The following is a 23,616-nucleotide window of genomic DNA, read 5'->3' as shown; positions in this document are numbered from 1 at the left end:
TCCATGCGTGTTGAAGTGTGGACATCTTGTATTCTGCAGCATACGCCTTTATTGATATCTGAAGGGGACTATACCAGCAACTCAACTACTCGCTACATCTAGTTACAAGCTCGGCTTTTATAGGTACGGTTGAGGATCTAGAACGTTCAGTAACCAGTACAATAGATTCTATTTATATATTGATTCAGGGATGAACCAGCTACTTCTAAAAAAAATTCTGGAAGATCACACAACAATGGGTACATGTTTCCGTGGGATTTCCAATTTCCATGTACCACAGCTCTCTCTGGCACTCACAACCACTTAGTGATTCTCGGCTGCTATCGTTATGTTTAGCGGATGGACGATTCGAAGATCATTCAAATTTCGCGACTAATTACGAGGAGTTCACGCCAATTTGCATATCCCAAAAGTCCCCACAAAAAACTCGTTTCTGCGCTATCGCGTATCCGCGAGTTAAAAATAAATAAGGAATAACATATTTTTAAACTTTAAGACTAGGCCTAGTTAAAAATTAGCCAGGTACCATAAAAAAACAACAAGAAAAAAAATGGCTTCCAGCAGTTCCAGAAGTTCTCATATTAATTGTGATGCAACACAACAGCGATGCTAACTGAGCGTAATTGTGACATTTTCCGAGCATTAAGAAATAAACTAATGATGTAAAATATCGAGCATAATGTGGCGAACCCTAGCCTTGGTCACCGAGCTGATTAAAATTTCCTAGATCACATCCCACCATTCTCCAATGTAGAAAGTTTTCATGGGGTAAGGAGCTGTAACCAACCAACTCCAGTTCACAATCTCTCCTCCTTCGCATTCAGAGTCACTTAAAAGAATTTTAAGTTTCGTTCTGCACTTACCAGCCGCCACAGACAATGCACAGCTCACGAAAATCAACAAAATGACCAGTTTTCTCATGTTTAGCAAATCCCTACAGAGAGACAAAAATAAGATAGAATTTATAATTTCATTCAATTCAAACATTACGTTTCATCCGAGGATCGGGTTTGGTTAAATCAACCATAAGTAATGGTGATTGAGTATAAAAAAGTACGAAGCTAAAAAAAAAAAAAAAGTAATGAAGAATGACATATTTGAGTAGAAGCCCAACTAAGTCTGTAATCAGAGGAGTGATAAACGAAATGAACGACTTACTGAAGCAGTATCGGGCGTGAATGGCAGAAGAAGTGAATTCATCAAATTCAGATAATCTTGAAATTCTCAAGTGAGGTAATAACTGTTTTTTTTTTCTTACAGCAGATTTTGTTCTAAGAGTTTCCCTCGCGGTTTCTTCGAGGATCATGTGGTAAAGGTTTTACATACGAAACAGGGTGAAGGTCAGGATTTTTGGATTTTATGTGGTCTCTGTTTTTATAAACTTGAATCAGCTTTGCATCCTAAGACGAACCATAACCTACCTTGGGTGTTTTCTGTCTCAATTCTCCGGGAAGGACACTTCTAATAAACGATTGTCGTTTTGCTCTTGAGTTTTATACAAACCAAAACTAGAACACACTCAATCAAATATAATCCCAAGGGGATCGGTAAAGGAAGTTATGAGATCAATACAATTAAAAAAAACAAGGCGTTTAAAAAAAAAAAAAAAAAAAAAAAAAAAAACAAGACTGTTGAAGACGGAAATTGATTAAAGCCGTATAGGAATTAGTTCGAAGAAAAATACAATTCAGATATATATAAAGCATGGGTAATTTTTTTTTCCAAACAGTGTGATAATTGATTTACTTAGCGTTACTGAACAAGTGTAGTTATACTAAAAAGTTATATCAACGTTTATTATCTGGAATATTTAATGTATTTAATTACTATATTGATTATTTTCGAAACCTCCCACTCAGAAGCGATACTATACTTATTCCTTATCTGGTCTCATACTAAATTACAATATCTATCAACCTATCAGAGGTGATACCTGTGCTTATAGAAGCAGATATGTAACGAATTTAAGAAAATGAACGACACTTTTAAAAATAAAAAACATGTTTCCACAGTTTTTCTGTCATCTTCAGTTCTATGTGCTCATATTTCTCTGCTATGTCGTGGATGATATTACCAAAAGATCTGGATAGAAGCAGATATGTAACGAATTCAAGAAAATGAACGACACTTTTAAATCAAAAAACGTTTCCACAGTTCTTCTGTCATCTTTAGTTCTATGTACTCATATCATCCACGACATAGCAGAAAAATATGAGCGTATAGAACTGAAGATGACAGAAGAACCGTCGAAACGGGTTTTTTTATTTTAAAAGTGTCGTTCATTTCAAGAAATATATTTAAGGTGGCTCTATAGAGAACTTTACAAGGCTTTGGATATCACATATGCATAAATAATTTCTCCCTTGGCAAATGTTTATCACATAGCACTCGGTAGAAGGTCAGTAATAAAAACCTACAGCCTTGGACTACTATGGACGACTCTTTCAGAACCTAAATGTTGTTGCTATGGCAATTACTGATAAAAATTCATGGCTTGTTTTTGAGTTATTATTTTTTTCTTCAAATAACAGCCCCTAGTCAGAGCAGTAGACGAAGGGCTAACGCTCGAAACGTCAGCTTTTAAACTCTTTACGATGGCCAATTTACGTTATCAACCCAGTTGATAATACTAAATTACCCTGTTATACTCTCTCCACCGACGCAGCATCACAGTTTCTTCAGAAACTTACCCCCTTTATTCATTTGAAAAATTACTTAGCCACGGATGAAAAATTACACGTCAAAATGTCTTCAGAAGTTTAAGACTCTCCAAGTTTACTGTTTGCAATCCTCGTTCCTTTGTAAATCATTATTACCCCTTTTTTTGGTTGACAAAGGAAAGAGAGTGTAGAGTAAGGAGAGTGAAGTTATGTGATATCTCAACACGGCTGAAAATGACTCACAACCACAACCTACTAGTGACAAAAACGCATCTTTCGTGCGACAAATTTATCTCAAGACTTTATTTCAAAATGAATCAATAAATAATCACGTGTATAGTGAAGACATGTTTAAGTCAACCACTATTATATGACCGCCTAACTCAGGAAGAGAATACTGTGTTTCTGCACTTTAGATCATAATACAACAAAGATTAAATATGTAGACCCCTAGGCCATTATGATGAAAAAGTATCACAAAAAGTTTCCGGTTCTAGGTGTCACAGCTGAAGGGTTTAGGCCTTTTTCTTTAACCTCAAATAAAAAATTACCCTGCCAAAAAAATTAACTCAGGATCTAATAAAAATTTAGTGCACCTTACGTAGCCGAAAAATGGGCACGTCCATAATGGACTCACATCCCCATCTCTCGGTGGATTTGATTAAACCTTCGCATGTTGGAGATGAAAACTTGCCAAACTTGACCGCTACCATCCTCCCAGAGTGAAGGGCTAACGCTCGAAACGTCCACCGAACCCACCCCACCGACGCAGCACGGCAGTTTCTTCAGAACTTTACCCCCCCCCCCCCTCCCTCCCCGTCCCCTATTTAAACGCGCGATGGCTTATTAAATAGCTCAGCTCAGTTCCTCTTCTTTCTAACACTAAATAAGTGAAACAAACCAAATCCCCAACGACGAAACATGACTTCTTGCTAGTAGAGAAAGCCAACACTTAAATAACTATGGAGGAATTATTCTATTAGCGCATACACCTGAGGAACATGGTTCACTGTGATTCTAATTTACGACAAATTTTTTTTCAGGAGCTTTCAGAAAAAAAGGGTTCGTTCACAAGATTGAGCGAATTTCGGGTGGCAGCATCAATACTGCACACCTTCGACTTCCCCTTTGTTATCTACTGCATCATATTTGACCCAGTCTCTGGCAATTGGGGCATTAAGCATTTCGTCGGTGAATCCAAATGCATCACACAGTGCAGTGGCCTGCGGTGCCACTTCTCGACACAGGTCAGCAGCTGCCTTCCCAACTTTAGCCCCAGTCCACGTAGACATCAGCCCCGAGGTGGTGAAGTAGCCGAGATCCTTCTTGATGACTGACATGATAGAGATGATGAAGTTTCTGGAGAACTGGTTGCAGACCAGGGTCAGCTTTGTCAAGAGCTTTGCCAAAACATTCACTGATGAGTCGTTCACCATACGCACGAGCAGCAGCTTGGACAAGATCCTGTTCCATGTACATCCAGGTGTCAAATCTTCCCTCCTTCCCAGCCTTCATCATCTTCATTCCAAGGCTCAAAAATAGATCTTTCTCTCGTGACTCTAAAAGCTCCTACAAGTATTTCGGGTTGTTGAGATTGGCCCAACCGAAGATCCGGGTCACAGCCTTCGGCACATAGCTGGCCGCTACCTCCAACATGGATGGCTTGAGACTCATCAGCCTTTCTGAAGCCACCTTCTGCATCAGGACTGAGTTGTCCCCTTCGGCTGTCATGGAGGAATGCGAACCAGCGATACCACTGCCAAACTTGTTACAGGACAGATACCCTTGGCCCCCACACCTCTCGCGGGAAATGGCAGCTGTTTCAGCAACATGCCAGCCAGTTATAGCCTTTATAACACAACACATAATCACCACACATCCGCATTCTCAGATCCATCAGCTGCCTATGAAGGAAATGGAATGATAAGATCTTAAACAAAGCTGTATCAGGACCTCGCTGAGCCTCTGCTGCTCACAGTTTTCCTCGAGCTTTACTCTCGCAAAACTGTTCACTCGTTGGAACAGATAAGCGTATTTTCAACTTCCAAGAGTGGAATAATAACATTGTCCACTAAAAAACAAGGACAAAAATACACGTACTGTTCCAATCATTCTTTGTTAGACACAAGACGTTTTGCAAGGCCACAGTACCTGAAAAGCCCAGCGATCTTTTATATATTGCAGTGCAAAATCCATGGCGTAAGTAGCAGCCAGAAGTGGCACCAGAGCGTTCTGTTGGAGCTGATACTTGAGAATGGGTGTGTCAGATTTGCCATCAGGACCCACTGTAAAGCGAGTTGCTGAGTAACGGATGGCAATGGCAAGACAAGCTTTGGCTGCACCTTAAGACATAATAAGACATACCGCTATTTCCTTTTCTTGTTCTTTACAGTGGTGCAAAAATCCAGAACAGAGTGTATAGGTGCAAACAACTAACCTTAGAGCCTACAAAGCCCATTCAAGTCAAGGCAACACTAAATTCTAGATGTTACAGATAAACCTTCCCCCCCCCCCCCCCGGAGAGGATGCCGATTCTTTGCAAGGTTACCTCCCCAAAATTTCATCAGGCTTCCCTGACAATTCACTACTCATTTATACTCCTGGTAAAGAGAGGCACTCTGAAAGAAAAAACCTCACGGCAAAAAGAATAACCTCAGTCACTTAGATAATTCTAAGGTATTTTTAATAACAGGAAGATGTCGCTGGTTGGAGTAGCAATCTTCTCTTTTGCGTTCGTTTTAGCGATATACCAGCTTAAAAATCGCGATATTACCTAAACGACAACAATGATGAATAGACACCTTCCATACCCACAACAGTAACTCTAAACCAATTTGGCTAACCTGCGAAGGGAATGAGACCCAGTTATTTACAATTTTTGATTCATTTGCAGGTGGCCCCGATGTTTTTCTAGTTTATTGTGACATGACAAATATCCGTCTATATAAGTGGACATCGCAAGGGTATTGTTGCGTTGTAACGTCAAATGGATGCTTTAACCAAGTGGAGAAATTTCTACGACCCTTTCCCCTCGGTGTTGGCTTTCGTTATTATGATTAAATTAGAAGAGGTGCTTTGAACGGTTGTACAAGCGATTATATTCCTTCATGAGATTCTGTTGGCAAGCTACAGATTACGGCTTACGAGTTAGAAGGTCTTCACAAAAGAGAATTCGTCGAGAGTGTTAAAAAAAGGACCCCTGATTATAAAAAAAACGCACACTCGGTTGAAAAGATATGTGTTCCTGTTAGGCAAAGCACAGATATTGCTGCCGCTGAGGTTGAGAACATGAAGAAGTGGGCGGATAAAAACGAGATGTCTCAATTTTACCAAAACATAGGAAATGTGCATACACGGCAAAACTACTAAGTTATCGCCTTCAGAATTACCAGGAATAAAAGGAAGCCATGGCTAAAAATATTAGGAATCACATTTCAGGAAGATGCTACGAACTGGGACATCCATATCGACGATATGCTATCCAAAGCCAGTAGTTGAATGTACATTCTAAGGGTATGCAAATCCTATGGATCTTCCAAAGATCAACTCAATAATTTGTTTAACTCGCTCGTCATGTCCGTATTCTTGTATGGGATTGAAGTTTGGGGTGCAGCTTACCAGCGAAAATATCTAGACAGAATCGACTGGTTTCTCAAGAAGGCCCTCAGGTTTGGCTTCACCACAAAGAAACAACTGTACTTGACTAAATTAAAGATAGGGACTCTAAGCTTTTTAACAACGTAATCAGTGATGATCATGTACTTCATGATTTTCTACCCCTAAAGAGGAGACGTGTGCCCCGTGAGTCAAGTATGACTTTATATTACCTAGAGTTAAAACCGAACGCTTCAAGCATTGTTTCCTCAATAATTGCCTCTTCAATTAAATTCACCATATATAGGGAACTTCATAATATTACATGTTGCAATGCAACGATTTATACATATTCCTAAATATACTCATAATTTTCTTACTGATATATTGTAAAGTTACACGTTTGTTGTTTCTGATTTATTAAAGACAGATTATCATTTTTATTATTATTATTTTTATTATTAAAAGAATGGAAACATAATTTTTTGAAGCGCTTTCGGCCATTAAATCTTAATCCGTGATTTCATTTAGTATTTGTACTTTAGAGGGGTTTGTTACTGTGGTACTGTATGAAAAAAACACGTCTATATAATAGAAACTAACTAAATAGTTCAGTTCTTCTGCATGAGTGTAACTTAAGTTGAGGACCTAAGGAACCAAATTTTTATTTAAACGTAGAAAGCTTTCGTCCGAATATCCTCAGTGATACAGGTCTAGTATTTTTACACGGTCTTGCCCTTTTCCAGGACACAATCTCCATCAAACATCCCCGGCAGCTTACTTATCAATTACAGGCAGTTCGAGGTCTGCAGCTGGTAGACTCTCGGTCCCTTCTTCAGAAGAAACCCTTGGTTGTTCAGGGAGAAAACAAAGTCGTCGAAACTACGAATCTGCAGTCGTATATCCTATCACAAGTAAACATGAAAAAAAGGTGTTTTTCAAACTGAAACTTTTTTAGATGAGATCCCTCTGAGAGAATCATTCAAGAAGAAGTGACTGGCAAACCAAGCACTTCAGACACACATTAAATGATTGCGAAACTTCAGGGCGCGCGGCACGCCAGTGGAGCAACCATATTTAAGAAAAAGTACTCTTAACTTGAACTTTGTATCTCCAGATTTAATGGGTGGAAAAAGGCGAAAAACAAAGACACCTTCTTAATCTTATTTGCCTACTTAAATTTCTAAAATCATCGAGAACCCAACGACTCTTGGAATGTAATCTCTTAAGTGCTGATATCAAATATTTTAATGTTAATTATAGAAAGGAGTGCCAGCATTTTGATACATTAGAATCAATGAAAAAATGCGCACAATCTGCTCACGTGAGGAACATGCAGGAAAATATATCCCAAATAAATAGCGCCCATATGAGAAGCCGATCTACTCTCGCTCTAATTGCATTCATTTGTTAGAAAATTAATCTTATTAAAGTTAAGTTCTTACTAAAGAAAAGCGTCCCAGTTACCTTCGCAACAATGAAAAGTGAGTTGTATTCCCTCTCTGAAATGCGACTTAGCTCTGCAACGAAGCGTTTTGACTGCAAGATAAAAAGAATTCAGCAATCACGGACTACAACTCCTTCTTAACAAACTGAGACAAAGTCTCCCAAATAAAACCATAACAGGAATGATTCAACAGACCCATAAGGCGAATAATCCATTATTGAGTACCCGTCTCACCGCAAAGAATGGCGTTTGCTCTACCCTTGGTGGCCTAAAATGGAGTTTTCTGTGCGAATTTGATGCTTGTGTGTTAAAAAAAGAGATTTATAAGCGAACGAAGGAAAAATGAACGCAGTTAGCTCTTCTGTCAATTATTTAAGACAGACTTTGCTGGGTACGTGACGATGAGTACCGAACCTCCTTTCATACGAAGACTAACCTGTGCTCTTGAGCTCTTTCCGGAGCCATGTTGAGAGCGTTGAAAATCCAGATTTCCAAAGTCGTGGTTAAACGTGTCCAGGAGCTTGTAATTCATGATCTCCACCACATCCTTGCCGTCTTGTTGGCTAGCCTTTTCGCGCATCTCAAGCCGTGATCGTTAGAAATCGCCTCCTTGTACGCGGAATGGCGTTTCTTTCTGTAAGTTTGCAAGAAAAAATTTTTGCGGTTCGATGTTGGGGCATTTCTGTTGGGAGATGTTTTCATTACAAGCAATGACGCAAGCATTGACGGCACAACACGTACAAGAAAATAATTAAAAAATCAGTTCAAAACAAATAACATTAATTGGCACACATAGAATGGAGTTTTTTAGTAGAATGATGGTAGCAAATTTTTGCAGTGTTTTCTTTTGATAGAGTCTTATTTCTGCGGAAAACCGAAGACTATAAACAAGCGAAGAGGTAAATACCTTCTTCATCCTTTCAGCCTTTTTAGTGCACTGAGACCTGCATTCTCGGCGGCACATCTTGTTTAATCAAGGCTTTTGTTTGTGTGCGCGGTCGCGTGTGCGACAATTCTGCTTTTGTTGATTAACGGTAAACTAAAATCAATACGCGACTTTTTCGCTTTTTTGTAAGTTTATGAAAGAATTTACAATAAACTTGACCGATCTTTACTCCCCAAACAACGGTGCGCCTTATAACCAAGTATTTTAGCGATTTTCTCAGTTTGAAAACATGCAATAATGAAGTTGCCGAATTGGGGGTGCGTCTTATAGCCAAGTGCGCCTTATAACCGAATAACTACGGTAATAACTACTATAATAGCTCTCGGATATTTCTACGCGTGCTCTCTACACTGTTATCTACAAAAAATTTCTATGGTACTGACAAGGAGACATCGTTAAACAATCAAGAGCTTCTTTAAATGGTGATGATGATATCTATCTTTCTCGTTACCTTAATGCTTGATTCAACAGTAAGACTTTATGGCGCAATTAATGTTTATACCTGAGTGAGTCTTATGAGTGACTCAAGTTGCCTGATTGTGATAGGAGTACTATCCGCACTGTGATGCTGTTGTCTTAAGTCCAAATAAAAATTCTACAGAAGAAACATAACTAAGTCAGCGACAAATGAATCGGAAAATGAAAAAAAGATTAAAAACTTCGAAGGGATTTTAGCCCGTAGTTCCTCGATACCCGTTGGCACTACTTCAACTAGGTTACAAAGCCACCTTAAATCTCTTTCTAGGCTTTACCTGATAAGAATACTAACTTTTCTCTGGTTTTTTCCACTGTTCACATCGACGCTGTTTTTGATTTAGTGGTTCATTTCGAGACCGAATGCTTCTTCGATCGTTTTGATGCAAATTTACCTCAGAGGACCTCTTGACTCGCATGCAAATTTGGTTAGTAACTCGTGCAGTAAGAGATGCCCTCTTATGTAGGTAGTAAACCTAGAAATGGATAACTCGCTATAAATGGGTTCTTTTTGACATACTAAGCGGTCAGATAACAAGCGACGCACTGTGGAAGTAAGGTGAGGTATTTTTTTGGAGAATTTGACCATATTTTTTTCGTTCCTAAGAGCGGTCGTAAATATTCCCAGACAAACTCTTATAATATCGTGGTTATCTGAGCAATTAGTTGATTTGATGTATGTTTACTTAGCGTTACTGAACAAATGTAGTAATGGTAATTAAATAACTTAATTTCTATACTTTTGCCTCATCTGGTCTCGTATTACATTGCAATATTATCAACCTATCAAAATTATACCTGGCTTTAGCATGTCTTATATTCAATTTCTGATACATATTATTTACCAGGGGGTTGGGGGGGGGTCCTTATGATCTCCAGTGAGGATAGAACAAGTCCGAAAGCTGAATGCGGCCATCAAGACAAAAGGCACAGTTTTGCCCATGCAGACTAACATACCCCAATGAATAACTTTTTTTCGGCAGTTTGCTTTCTTTGCTTTGATGCGTGTGTCGTGGAAAATTCCAGACCGTGGTCCCCATTGTAAAAAGATCGCTTGCTTCCGAGCGCGTCCTTAGCCGATAAGTTTCGAGGATTGAAGCTTCCGGCCCTCAAAGATGCTTAAAAATAGCTCCCATGTTGTTGTGCGTCTGCAATCAATTTGTTATTCAATTAGTACTTAGATTATTTCTCACAGGTAGAATTTCGGTCGGGCACCTTTTTCATATTGTGATCGTGAAATTGACATGGAGACAGATGTTTTTACGTAAACACAAGTTCCGGCTAAAAATTGGAATATTTCCATGTTGCGAAAAGATGTTTATTTACGAAGAAAATGACTTTAAGTTATAAAGAATTGATCCTGCACAGGAATTCTGACAATGACCCTTCTCACATTTTTAAACTCTTTGATATTCTCGTTTTTTAGGTTAAATCCATGTTGAATTCCCAATCAAACAAATTAGTTCTAAATTTTACTATAACATAGCTAGTCATTTGTCTAATCAAAGTCAATTGCGTGAGCGTGCTTCATATTTCTTTGTGCACGCTCATGACGTTAGCAAACAAATCCCTTGAGGAAAAAAATTTGAAAATGTTATAAAACAATTGATTCATACGTCAACTGTGCGTTCATCGGGATATGAAGCACTGGAGGTTGGAGAGCACATCAAGAAGCGGGAGTTGCTCTCGGCTACGATTCAAGCAACTCTTACGCATCTTTCGTGCTCTCAAACTTCCCGCGTGCTTCATATCTCGATGAACGCACGCTGACGTATGAACCAATTGTTAATTGTAACATAGCGCGCGTGCTTGCCCCATATAAGTCCTATTGAGCCGCTATACACTCAAAAAGCTAAAGTTGCTCTCGGCTGTGTCTCGAGCTACTCTTACGCAGTTTTCGTGCTCTCCAAACTTCCCGTGTGCATCCAGAACTCGATATACGCATGCTAAGCATGAACAAATTCTTAAATTTAGCACGTTCGACATCTCTTTTCCTCAGAGGTGACTTAAGGTGTAAACAAGTAGTACTTTTCATCCTCCGCACTGAATTTATAATCAGGTAACTCTTACGAATAGCACCCAGTTCCTTTAAAATACTTTTAACAATATGTGCTTTGGATAAAAGTCATGTGCGCCAATTTGTATTCAATTGGTATTTAGCTTGTTTCCGGAACCTCTCAAGTGATATACGACATGAGGTCTGGATAGAAGCAGATATGTAACGAATTTAAGAAAATGAACGACACTTTTTAAAGACTGTTTCGATAGTTATTCTGTCATCTTTACTTCTGAATAATACAAAGTACAAAGTTTAATTTAAAGTGTGTAACAAAATGCTGATTGGACAAAACAAGCAACAGTAACAGAATAATTTATGCTTTTACAAGGAAAGTTTTAAATTAACATGATAAAGTTGATAATTGGTGTAGTGTAGGTTTCTCCCATTGAATGCGGATAGCTTCTTAGATTTAAAGTTGAAAAGTTGTGGACGCGTGATCTAAGATGTTAAAACCCTCATCAGAACAAAGAGGCGACATTGTGGAGAGTTATGTCTAGAGGTCTTAAAATGTAAGAGGTCCTATCACTGACCAAGTGCTCACGTACGCGTGTGGATAAAAATGCCGAGAGGTTTCGCCAACATAGTAGGCGTTACAGCCCGCCCATAAAAACTTGTAAACCACAAACGTACAGAGCCCACGAGGGATTGGGTCTTTCACACCAAACATATTACCTATTTTAAAAGATGAAAAATCCAACTTAACATCGATGTGTTACAATAACGCTTCACAAATTGGTGAGCCTTTTTTGCTTGACCACAGTAAAGGGCCAATGTAAGGTAATTTAAAATAAAAGGTAGGCGTAGGGTCTGAAACGGAGACCGGGAGATTGCACTCATTATGGGTGAGCGTCAGGTACCGATTGACAACCCTTTCAACCAGATGGGCTGGAAAAAAGATTCTTTTCAAGGATTTCAGTGAGTTTCTTGATGTCTTCGTGGAAACCCGACCATGCGTTGTTGATCTTGTAGACTCTATCAACAAGAGTGCAGGTGAGACCCAGTTTGTAGGGATAAGGTATAAAACTAAAATAATTAGTCTCCAGGCCCCTGAAGATTTTCTTACGGTAAACACTTGTGACAGAAAAATGGGTCGCATTGTTGATTAAAACATCGAGGAAAAAATACCATTCCTTGAACTCGATATATGACATATATTGTGCTTTGGATAAAAGTCAGCGGGTCTTTTTTAACTTCTTGTTTGGACTCCTGAAACTATTTATAAATAAATATATTTGATGTTAATAAAATCATTATGCATCGTTGTTTATGAATACGAACTTTCAAAAAGTTTAAACGCTTACCTAATTTGTAAAATGTACTATGGGCCTTACAATTTTACAAAAGTATAATACAATCTGTTCATACAAGTAAAATCCACAAATGTATACGTTATGTGACGTGTTAAGTTCCCTAAAATCCCTTAGTTACAAGTTATTGGCATGGAGGTACATCATCGGAGAACAACTTCTTTTAAAGCGCTCGGTTTTGTCATAACGAACGGCCTGTCATTGTCACATAGGGAGCGCCCATGCACCCGTTATCGGATTCGTGGAATCACGCTTTTTTATCTTGGTGAATAGTTTGCTTCTTGTGGTAAGTGACATACACTCAGCAGTTACTACCTTATTTTTTAATTACTAGTGGAGTCGTTTCTTGGAAGTACATCTTTAATTGGAGAATCGGTGAAAGATTCGTGTGATTCTACCGTTATTTAAAAGGCTAACTCTGATAGTTAAAAGAGCTGAAAATCGTGACAAAATGCAGAATTGTACCCTCTTTCTGTATGAAATCCTTAATTATAATCGACTCACATTAGAGTCCCAGAGTTCTGAGAAATATATGGGAGGAGAGATGAAAAGAAACATCTCTTTAAAAGGGAATAATAATGCTAAAAATAATAGAAAAAAAGGAAGAAGTCTGATATATTCTACAGAAAAAGTTTAATTTCCGAAAGTTACAAGAGGCTTCAGAATGAAACGTGCGAGTGCTTTTGGTGAAACCGAAGTTTTATATTTTTTCGCTAAGTTCGCGTTCGCTACATGTTCGCTACATGTTCGCTACAAGTTCGCTACATGTTCGCTTCATGTTCGCTTCATGTTCGCTACATATTCGCTATATTTAAATACATGTTCACTTCATGTTTTCACTATTCAACTTCGAGCTCGCTACATCAGCAAACCCCCTGAATAACTTTTCAAATTACAATAATTAATAATTACTGCAATCTCTCAATACCTTCTACTCGTAGCTTCGGTCGCCAAAATATACTCTAATTGTACGGCCAGCAACTCACCTCATCTGCTCAAGATTCTAGATATAAGTAACTAGATTTGAAATGGTAGCAAGACAACGTATGGAAATGTTTTCGTTAGTTAAGATATTCGTAGCAAATTACACTTAGGCAAGAAATGTTCTCCCGAGCATAAACTTTGCGTTCTAAACTTAGGCGTAGACTTACAACAACAAACGATCGAGATTTACATGAGTATGAATATTACCTATGAAAGTTAGAAACTCCAGACATAAATTTTTAAAGTTACATAATTGTACAAGTGGCTGGGTGCCAATATATTGTAAACTCTCCTTAGTTCTGTGGTAAATAAAGTATTGAAATAGTCTTCCTCATAATGTTGGTGAAATCGACTTAGGTGTAGTGAACTTCGGTCGCGGCAGTTATCGGGGGTAGGGGGACGCTTACTCGTGTAAACACTGAATTCAACGTGACGAGAAACTTCAACGCTCAAAACGTCCGCTTCTAAACTCTTTGCGATGGCCAATATACGTTATCCACTCAGTCGATAATTCTAAATTACCTTGTTATACTCTCCCACCGACGCAGCATCACAGTTTCTTTAGAAACTTACCCCCTTTATTCATTTGAAATATTACTTAGCTACGAAAGTAAAATTACACGTCAAAATGTCTGTTAAGACTCTCCAAGTTTACTGTTTGCAATCCTCGTTCCTTTGTAAATCATAATTACCCCATTTTTGGTTGACAAAGGAAAGACAGTGTAGAGTAAGGAGAGTGAAGGTATGTGATATCTCAACACGGCTGAAAATGAATTACAACCACAACCTACTAATGACAAAAACGAATCTTTCGTGAGACAAATTTATCTAAAGACTTTATTTCAAAATGAATCAATAAATAATCACGTGTATAGTGAAGACATATGTAAGTCAACCACTATTATACGACCGCCTAGCTCAGTAATAGAATACTTTATCTTAGTCCTCAATTCTGTTCCTGCACTTTAGATCATAATACAACAAAGATTAAATATGTAGACCCCAAGGCCATTATGATGAAAAAGTATCACAAAAAGGTTCCGGTTCTAGGTGTCACAGCTGAAGGGGTTTAAGCCGTTTTCTTTAACCTCAAATAAAAAATTACCCTGCCAAAAATTTAACCCAGGATCTAATGAAAATTAATGCACCTACATAACCGAAAAATGTGCACGTCCACTGATGGACTCACATCCCCATCTCGGTGGATTTGATTCAACCTCCTCTCCCCACCCCACCCCCTATAACAGAAAGAGGAAATAAATTCTGAAAATCAAAATATTCCGTTATTTTCCTTCCTCTGACAATAGAATTCTTGATCGTTCTTTGAATCGATATGTGTCATTACGTCGTAGATTCGAATTAAACTTTGGCATAAATGTTGGCTTCCCTCTAAATCTTCGTTTGCAGTGAAGGGAGATATGATGAAAACAAACATTCACGTATGTTGGAAATGAAAACTTGCCAAAATTGACTGCTACCATCCTCCCAGAGTGAAGGGCTAACGTCCACACAACCCACCCCACCGATGCAGCACCACAGTTTCTTCAGAACCTTAACCCCCCCTACTCCCCACCCCCTATTCAAATGCACGATGGCTTATTTAATAGCTCAGCTCAGTTCCTCTTCTTTCTAAAACTGAATAAGTCAAATAAACCAAATCCTCTACGACGAAACATGACCTCTTGCTAGCAGAGAAAGACAACACTTAAATTATTATGGACGAATTATTTTATTAGCGCGTACACGTAAGGAATATGGTTTCCTGTGATTCTGATTTACGACAAATTTTGTTTCAGGAGCTTTCCGAAAAAAGGTTCGTTTACAAGGTTGAGCGAATTTCGGGTGGCAGCATCAGTAAAATATGAATATTTTTGTGCAGGCGCAGAATTTCCTGCAACCCTCAATTTTCGATCATTTATTCGGTAGCTATGGTAACGGTAGAACCCTCTATAGATACCTTACATCAGCGCCATTTTAATTCCGGCTCTTTTCTTAACTTGTCGTTAGGCGTAACGGCCCATGGAAATGAAAAAAACACTGTCTTGTTAACTGGTTCAATCTTCGAGTTCGATTTATAGTTTTTCTTGGTGTTGCGTAAACTAAAGCTGGAGAGAAGTTTCGTTTTCGAATAATCATTATTTACTGACCTTCAATCTGTTGCGCGTATTAAGCCATTTGATTATCACTTTATCCAGAAAACCAAGAAGCACTTTATCTAATTCTGTGATAATTTGTTTTTCATTTAGTTCAGTTAATAACATTTGCGTAGTCTCGTGTTTGTTTTGCATTCGCATTGAAAAAAAAACCATTGAATTTCGGAATGTTTATTTTATTTGAACAGTTTGCCGGTCTTCAATTTCTTGATATGATGTCATTAGCTTGGTAGATTCGTAAAAAAATATGAAAATGAAATTGTGAAACAGCGTCAGATTTAACTCAAAAATGTATTTCATAGATACAGCTGAGTAAAAAATGTCTGTATTCGAGTCACATGGCCCACCCGGCTATAGTTTAACTCGGTTCCCTTAGCATGATGGGATGCTAGTACATCGCGAGATCTCATCATGCCTGGTCACCCATGCTACCGGACCTTTTCTTTTTTCCTAATTTCGCCTTCCCACTCGTTCCTTGTGAATTAATTCCCATACAAGTCATTTCAGTGAGAGAAAGAGCTGTAATTACGAGGGCCTATACAGAGGATTGCATTTAAATTCAACGAGAACTCATCGATTGTGGTATATGGTATGCGCTAATAAACGCAAAAGGTCTCTTTGTTTGAAGTCTTTACACAAATCACCCAAATTTAATGCTGAACCGTCATGGTGACAACAAAGAAAGCTAACAGTTATATAGAGGTGTCCATCGGGGAAGGAGTCGGGGGGAGGGGGGAAGAGCTTAAAAAATTTTAAAAAGTTATGGGTAATCTATTTCACTTCTTGAGCATCATGCATGCCTGGACAGACTCCACAACTTTTGGGGCAATTGAACAGCATGTACTTTGGATTTTTTCCGCATTCACCGTTAAATGCCCAGGATTTAAAATGTTCGTTCTTGTCCTCGCAAGCTGACGGAAAAAAATAAAGCAATATACATGTAAGTGCATCGCTTAATCTTATCAGATTCATCAATATTTCTGTTTGAGTCACATTCCTCTGAATCAGGATCTCTTCATGCCTGGTCACCCGTGAAGCCGGACCGTTGCTATTAAATTCAACCAGAACTCACCCATTGTGGCTTATGGCATACGCTAATATACGCAAAAAGTCTTTTACTTTGGTGTCTTTACACGAATCATCCAAAGAAAGCTAACAGTTATGCAGATGTGGCCGTCGGGGCAGGAGTAGGGGGAGGTGGTGAAAAAGTATTTTTGAATAAAAAAAACTATGATTGAAAGGTCAGGGATGCCCATTTGTGTGTACAAAATGGCAGCCGAATCAAAATGCAAGCACAAGAAAGAGATAAAAGAGCATTACATGGATCTATCATTACAAAATTTTAATTATGGGTAATCTATTTCACTTCTTGAGCATCATGCATACCTGGACAGACTCCGCAACTTTTGGGGCAATTGAACAGCATGTACTTTGGATTTTTTACACATTCACCGTGAAATGCCCAGGATTTACAATGTTTGTTCTTATACTCGCAAGCTGACGGAAAAAAGTAAAGCAATATCCATGTAAGTACATCGCTTAATCTTATCAGACTTCATCAACATTTCTGTCTGAATCACATTCCCCAGAATCAGGATCTCCTCATGCCTGGTCACCTGTGCTGCCGGACCGTTTTTGTTTTCCTAATTTCGCCTCCCCACTCGTTCGTTGTGAATTAATTCCCATAGAAGTCATTTCAGTGAGGAGAAGAGCTGTAATTAAAAGGGCCTTTATTGAGGGTTGCAATTAAATTCAACGACAACCCACCCATTGTGGTATATGGCATACGCTAATATACGCAAAAGGTATTTTGCTTTGATGTCTTTACACGAATCATCCAAAGAAAGCTAACAGTTATGCAGATGTGGCCATCGGGGGAGGAGTAGGGGGGAGGGGTGAGATCGGAGGGGTGGGGTTGGTGAAAAAAGTATTTTTGAATAAAAACACTATGATTTAAAAGTCAGGGAATGCCCATTGGTGTATATAAATTGGCAGCAGAATCGAAATGTAAGCACAAGAAAGAGAGAAAAAAAGCATGACATGGATCTATCGTCACAAAATTTTAAAACGTTATGGGTAATCTATTTCACTTCTTAAGCATCATGCATACCTGGACAGACTCCGCAACTTTTGGGGCAATTGAATAGCATGTACTTTGGATTTTTCCGCATTCACCGTTAAATGCCCAGGATTTACAATGTACGTTCTTATCCTCGCAAGCTGACGGAAAAAAAGTAAAGCAATATACATGTAAGTACATCGCTTAATCCTATCAGACTTCATCAACATTTCTGTTTAAGTCTCATTCCCCCTAATTCAGGATCCCTTCATGCCTGGTCACCAGTGCAGCCAGACCGTTTTTATTTTCCTTCTTTCGCCTCCCCACTGGTTCTTTGTGAATTAATTCCTATGTAAGTCGTTTCAGTGAGGAGTAGAGCTGTAATTTTTTATATTTTAGGCGGTAAGATCGCCGCAGTGCAATGGCTGCCGACCCTAACGACTATAAAATACCCAAAGCAACAAAGAAAAAAAAACTTAAAATACCGCCAAGGTGAGGGGGCACCCCCACGCGGGGCCGGCCCACCAAATTCGGCGGGGAGTCGTGTGTTTTGAGCGAAAAAGATCGTCAAGTGATCAAAACAACACCGGCCAGATTATGGTCACGTGCTCGGCAACGACTTGTAGAAACCGATCATAATTCATTCTTACCATCAGAACAGTCACGATTGCATAGAAAAATAACAAAACGAAACGACTATAACGAAAAGACCGAAATTGGCGTAAACGACAGAAATTATGCTGTAAATTAACATTTCTTTTATGTCATGGGTGAAGTGTGGACATCTTGTATTCTGCAGCATACGCCTTTATTGATATCTGACGGGCTATACCAGCAACTAAACTACTCGCTACATCTAGTTACAAGCTCGGCTTTTATAGGTACGGTTGAGGATCTAGAACGTTCCGTAACATTACAATAGATTCTATTTATATATTGATTCAGGGATGACACAGCTACTTCTAAAACATTCTGGAAGATCACACAACAATGGGTACATGTTTCCGTGGGATTTCCAATTTCCATGTCAACAGCTCTCTCTGTCACTCACAAACACTTCGTGATTCTCGCTGCTCCTCGTTATGTTTAGCGGATGGACGATTCGAAGATCCTTCAAATTTGCGACTAATTACGAGGAGTTCACGCCAATTTGCATATCCCAAAGTCCCCACAACAACTCGTTTCTGCGCTATCGCGTATCCGCGAGTTAAAAATAAATAAGGAATAACATATTTTTAAACTTTAAGACTAGGCCTAGTTAAAAATTAGCCAGGTACCATAAAAAACAACAAGAAAAAAAATGGCTTCCAGCAGTTCCAGAAGTTCTCATATTAATTGTGATGCAACACAACAGCGATGCTAACTGAGCGTAATTGTGACATTTTCCGAGCATTAAGAAATAAACTAATGATGTAAAATATCGAGCATAATGTGGCGAACCCTAGCCTTGGTCACCGAGCTGATTAAAATTTCCTAGATCACACCCCACCATTCTCCAATGTAGAAAGTTTTCATGGGGTAAGGAGCTGTAACCAACCAACTCCAGCTCACAATCTCTCCTCCTTCGCATTCAGAGTCACTTGAAAGAATTTTAAGTTTCGTTCTGCACTTACCAGCCGCCACAGACAATGCACAGCTCACGAAAATCAACAAAATGACCAAGTTTCTCATGTTTAGCAAATCCCTACAGAGAGACAAAAATAAGATAGAATTTATAATTTCATTCAATTCAAACATTACGTTTCATCCGAGGATCGGGTTTGGTTAAATCAACCATAAGTAATAGTGATTGAGTATAAAAAAGTACGAAGCTAAAAAAAAGACAAAAAGTAATGAAGAATGACATATTTGAGTAGAAGCCCAACTAAGTCTGTAATCAGAGGAGTGATAAACGAAATGAAAGACTTACTGAAGCAGTATCGGGCGTGAATGGCAGAAGAAGTGAATTCATCAAATTCAGATAATCTTGAAATTCTCAAGTGAGGTAATAACTGTTTTTTTCTTACAGCAGATTTTGTTCTAAGAGTTTCCCTCGCGGTTTCTTCGAGGATCATGTGGTAAAGGTTTTACATACGAAACAGGGTGAAGGTCAGGATTTTTGGATTTTATGTGGTCTCTGTTTTTATAAACTTGAATCAGCTTTGCATCCTAAGACGAACCATAACCTACCTTGGGTGTTTTCTGTCTCAATTCTCCGGGAAGGACACTTCTAATAAACGATTGTCGTTTTGCTCTTGAGTTTTATACAAACCAAAACTAGAACACACTGTCAATCAAATATAATCCCAAGGAGATCGGTAAAGGAAGTTATGAGATCAATACAATTAAAAAAAAACAAGGCGTTTAAAAAAAAAAAAAAAACAAGACTGTTGAAGACGGAAATTGATTAAAGCCGTATAGGAATTAGTTCGAAGAAAAATACAATTCAGATATCTATAAAGCATGGGTAATTTTTTTTTCCAAACAGTGTGATAATTGATTTACTTAGCGTTACTGAACAAGTGTAGTTATACTAAAAAGTTATATCAACGTTTATTATCTGGAATATTTATTGTATTTAATTACTGTATTGATTATTTTCGTGGATGATATTACCAAAAGATCTGGATAGAAGCAGATATGTAACGAATTCAAGAAAATGAACGACACTTTTAAAATCAAAAAACGTTTCCACAGTTCTTCTGTCATCTTTAGTTCTATGTACTCATATCATCCACGACATAGCAGAAAAATAAGAGCGTATAGAACTGAAGATGACAGAAGAACCGTCGAAACGGGTTTTTTTATTTTAAAAGTGTCGTTCATTTCAAGAAATATATTTAAGGTGGCTCTATAGAGAACTTTACAAGGCTTTGGATATCACATATGCATAAATAATTTCTCCCTTGGCAAATGTTTATCACATAGCACTCGGTAGAAGGTCAGTAATAAAAACCTACAGCCTTGGACTACTATGGACGACTCTTTCAGAACCTAAATGTTGTTGCTATGGCAATTACTGATAAAAATTCATGGCTTGTTTTTGAGTTATTATTTTTTTCTTCAAATAACAGCCCCTAGTCAGAGCAGTAGACGAAGGGCTAACGCTCGAAACGTCAGCTTTTAAACTCTTTACGATGGCCAATTTACGTTATCAACCCAGTTGATAATACTAAATTACCCTGTTATACTCTCCCACCGACGCAGCATCACAGTTTCTTCAGAAACTTACCCCCTTTATTCATTTGAAAAATTACTTAGCCACGGATGAAAAATTACACGTCAAAATGTCTTCAGAAGTTTAAGACTCTCCAAGTTTACTGTTTGCAATCCTCGTTCCTTTGTAAATCATTATTACCCCTTTTTTTGGTTGACAAAGGAAAGAGAGTGTAGAGTAAGGAGAGTGAAGTTATGTGATATCTCAACACGGCTGAAAATGACTCACAACCACAACCTACTAGTGACAAAAACGCATCTTTCGTGCGACAAATTTATCTCAAGACTTTATTTCAAAATGAATCAATAAATAATCACGTGTATAGTGAAGACATGTTTAAGTCAACCACTATTATATGACCGCCTAACTCAGGAAGAGAATACTGTGTTTCTGCACTTTAGATCATAATACAACAAAGATTAAATATGTAGACCCCTAGGCCATTATGATGAAAAAGTATCACAAAAAGTTTCCGGTTCTAGGTGTCACAGTTGAAGGGGTTTAGGCCTTTTTCTTTAACCTCGAATGAAAAATTACCCTGCCAAAAATTTAACTCAGGATCTAATAAAAATTAGTGCACCTACGTAGCCGAAAAATGGGCACGTCCATTAATGGACTCACATCCCCATCTCTCGGTGGATTTGATTAAACCTTCGCATGTTGGAGATGAAAACTTGCCAAACTTGACCGCTACCATCCTCCCAGAGTGAAGGGCTAACGCTCGAAACGTCCACCGAACCCACCCCACCGACGCAGCACGGCAGTTTCTTCAGAAACTTACCCCCCCCCCTCCCTCCCCATCCCCTATTTAAACGCGCGATGGCTTATTAAATAGCTCAGCTCAGTTCCTCTTCTTTCTAACACTAAATAAGTGAAACAAACCAAATCCCCAACGACGAAACATGACTTCTTGCTAGTAGAGAAAGCCAACACTTAAATAACTATGGAGGAATTATTCTATTAGCGCATACACCTGAGGAACATGGTTCACTGTGATTCTAATTTACGACAAATTTTTTTTCAGGAGCTTTCAGAAAAAAAAGGGTTCGTTCACAAGATTGAGCGAATTTCGGGTGGCAGCATCAATACTGCACACCTTCGACTTCCCCTTTGTTATCTACTGCATCATATTTGACCCAGTCTCTGGCAATTGGGGCATTAAGCATTTCGTCGGTGAATCCAAATGCATCACACAGTGCAGTGGCCTGCGGTGCCACTTCTCGACACAGGTCAGCAGCTGCCTTCCCAACTTTAGCCCCAGTCCACGTAGACATCAGCCCCGAGGTGGTGAAGTAGCCGAGATCCTTCTTGATGACTGACATCTGATAGAGATGATGAAGTTTCTGGAGAACTGGTTGCAGACCAGGGTCAGCTTTGTCAAGAGCTTTGCCAAAACATTCACTGATGAGTCGTTCACCATACGCACGAGCAGCAGCTTGGACAAGATCCTGTTCCATGTACATCCAGGTGTCAAATCTTCCCTCCTTCCCAGCCTTCATCATCTTCATTCAAGGCTCAAAAATAGATCTTTCTCTCGTGACTCTAAAAGCTCCTACAAGTATTTCGGGTTGTTGAGATTGGCCCAACCGAAGATCCGGGTCACAGCCTTCGGCACATAGCTGGCCGCTACCTCCAACATGGATGGCTTGAGACTCATCAGCCTTTCTGAAGCCACCTTCTGCATCAGGACTGAGTTGTCCCCTTCGGCTGTCATGGAGGAATGCGAACCAGCGATACCACTGCCAAACTTATTACAGGACAGATACCCTTGGCCCCCACACCTCTCGCGGGAAATGGCAGCTGTTTCAGCAACATGCCAGCCAGTTATAGCCTTTATAACACAACACATAATCACCACATCCGCATTCTCAGATCCATCAGCTGCCTATGAAGGAAATAGAATGATAAGATCTTAAACAAAGCTGTATCAGGACCTCGCTGAGCCTCTGCTGCTCACAGTTTTCCTCGAGCTTTACTCTCGCAAAACTGTTCACTCGTTGGAACAGATAAGCGTATTTTCAACTTCCAAGAGTGGAATAATAACATTGTCCACTAAAAAACAAGGACAAAAATACACGTACTGTTCCAATCATTCTTTGTTAGACACAAGACGTTTTGCAAGGCCACAGTACCTGAAAAGCCCAGCGATCTTTTATATATTGCAGTGCAAAATCCATGGCGTAAGTAGCAGCCAGAAGTGGCACCAGAGCGTTCTGTTGGAGCTGATACTTGAGAATGGGTGTGTCAGATTTGCCATCAGGACCCACTGTAAAGCGAGTTGCTGAGTAACGGATGGCAATGGCAAGACAAGCTTTGGCTGCACCTTAAGACATAATAAGACATACCGCTATTTCCTTTTCTTGTTCTTTACAGTGGGTGCAAAAATCCAGAACAGAGTGTATAGGTGCAAACAACTAACCTTAGAGCCTACAAAGCCCATTCAAGTCAAGGCAACACTAAATTCTAGATGTTACAGATAAACCTTCCCCCCCCCCCGAGAGGATGCCGATTCTTTGCAAGGTTACCTCCCCAAAATTTCATCAGGTTCCCTGACAATTCACTACTCATTTATACTCCTGGGTAAAGAGAGGCACTCTGAAAGAAAAAACCTCACGGCAAAAAGAATAACCTCAGTCACTTAGATAATTCTAAGGTATTTTTAATAACAGGAAGATGTCGCTGGTTGGAGTAGCAATCGTCTCTTTTGCGTTCGTTTTAGCGATATACCAGCTTAAAA

General features: G+C 39.0%; 1 protein-coding gene and 2 pseudogenes across 2 annotated transcripts; all 3 read right to left on the bottom strand.

Moving 5' to 3' along the window:
• Window positions 1–3,472: 3,472 nt before the first annotated feature.
• Window positions 3,473–6,125, bottom strand: LOC131789131 (uncharacterized; annotated as a pseudogene).
• Window positions 6,126–6,819: 694 nt separating this feature from the next.
• Window positions 6,820–9,618, bottom strand: LOC136282260 (DNA helicase MCM8-like). 2 transcript variants are annotated; one of them, XM_066169637.1, is made up of 5 exons: window positions 9,400–9,618; window positions 9,150–9,242; window positions 8,138–8,335; window positions 7,722–7,793; window positions 6,820–7,159 (listed from the first exon to the last, which is right to left on the bottom strand). In XM_066169637.1, the coding sequence occupies exons 3-5, from the start codon at window positions 8,279–8,281 to the stop codon at window positions 7,043–7,045; spliced, it is 333 nt and encodes a 110-aa protein (XP_066025734.1). In that variant the 5' UTR covers window positions 8,282–8,335; window positions 9,150–9,242; window positions 9,400–9,618; the 3' UTR covers window positions 6,820–7,042. The 2 variants fall into 2 exon arrangements, with proteins under 2 accessions (XP_066025734.1, XP_066025733.1); XM_066169636.1 differs by having other exon boundaries at window positions 9,417–9,618.
• A 12,054-nt stretch (window positions 9,619–21,672) lies between these two features.
• On the bottom strand, window positions 21,673–23,447 carry LOC136282239 (uncharacterized; annotated as a pseudogene).
• Between the last annotated feature and the right edge of the window lie 169 nt (window positions 23,448–23,616).

The sequence above is a fragment of the Pocillopora verrucosa genome, chromosome 7 (genome assembly GCF_036669915.1).
Source record: "Pocillopora verrucosa isolate sample1 chromosome 7, ASM3666991v2, whole genome shotgun sequence".
Classification (NCBI taxonomy): Eukaryota; Metazoa; Cnidaria; class Anthozoa; order Scleractinia; family Pocilloporidae; genus Pocillopora; species Pocillopora verrucosa.
Note: the sequence above shows the minus strand (reverse complement) of the source record. Positions and strands in the feature narration are given on the sequence as shown.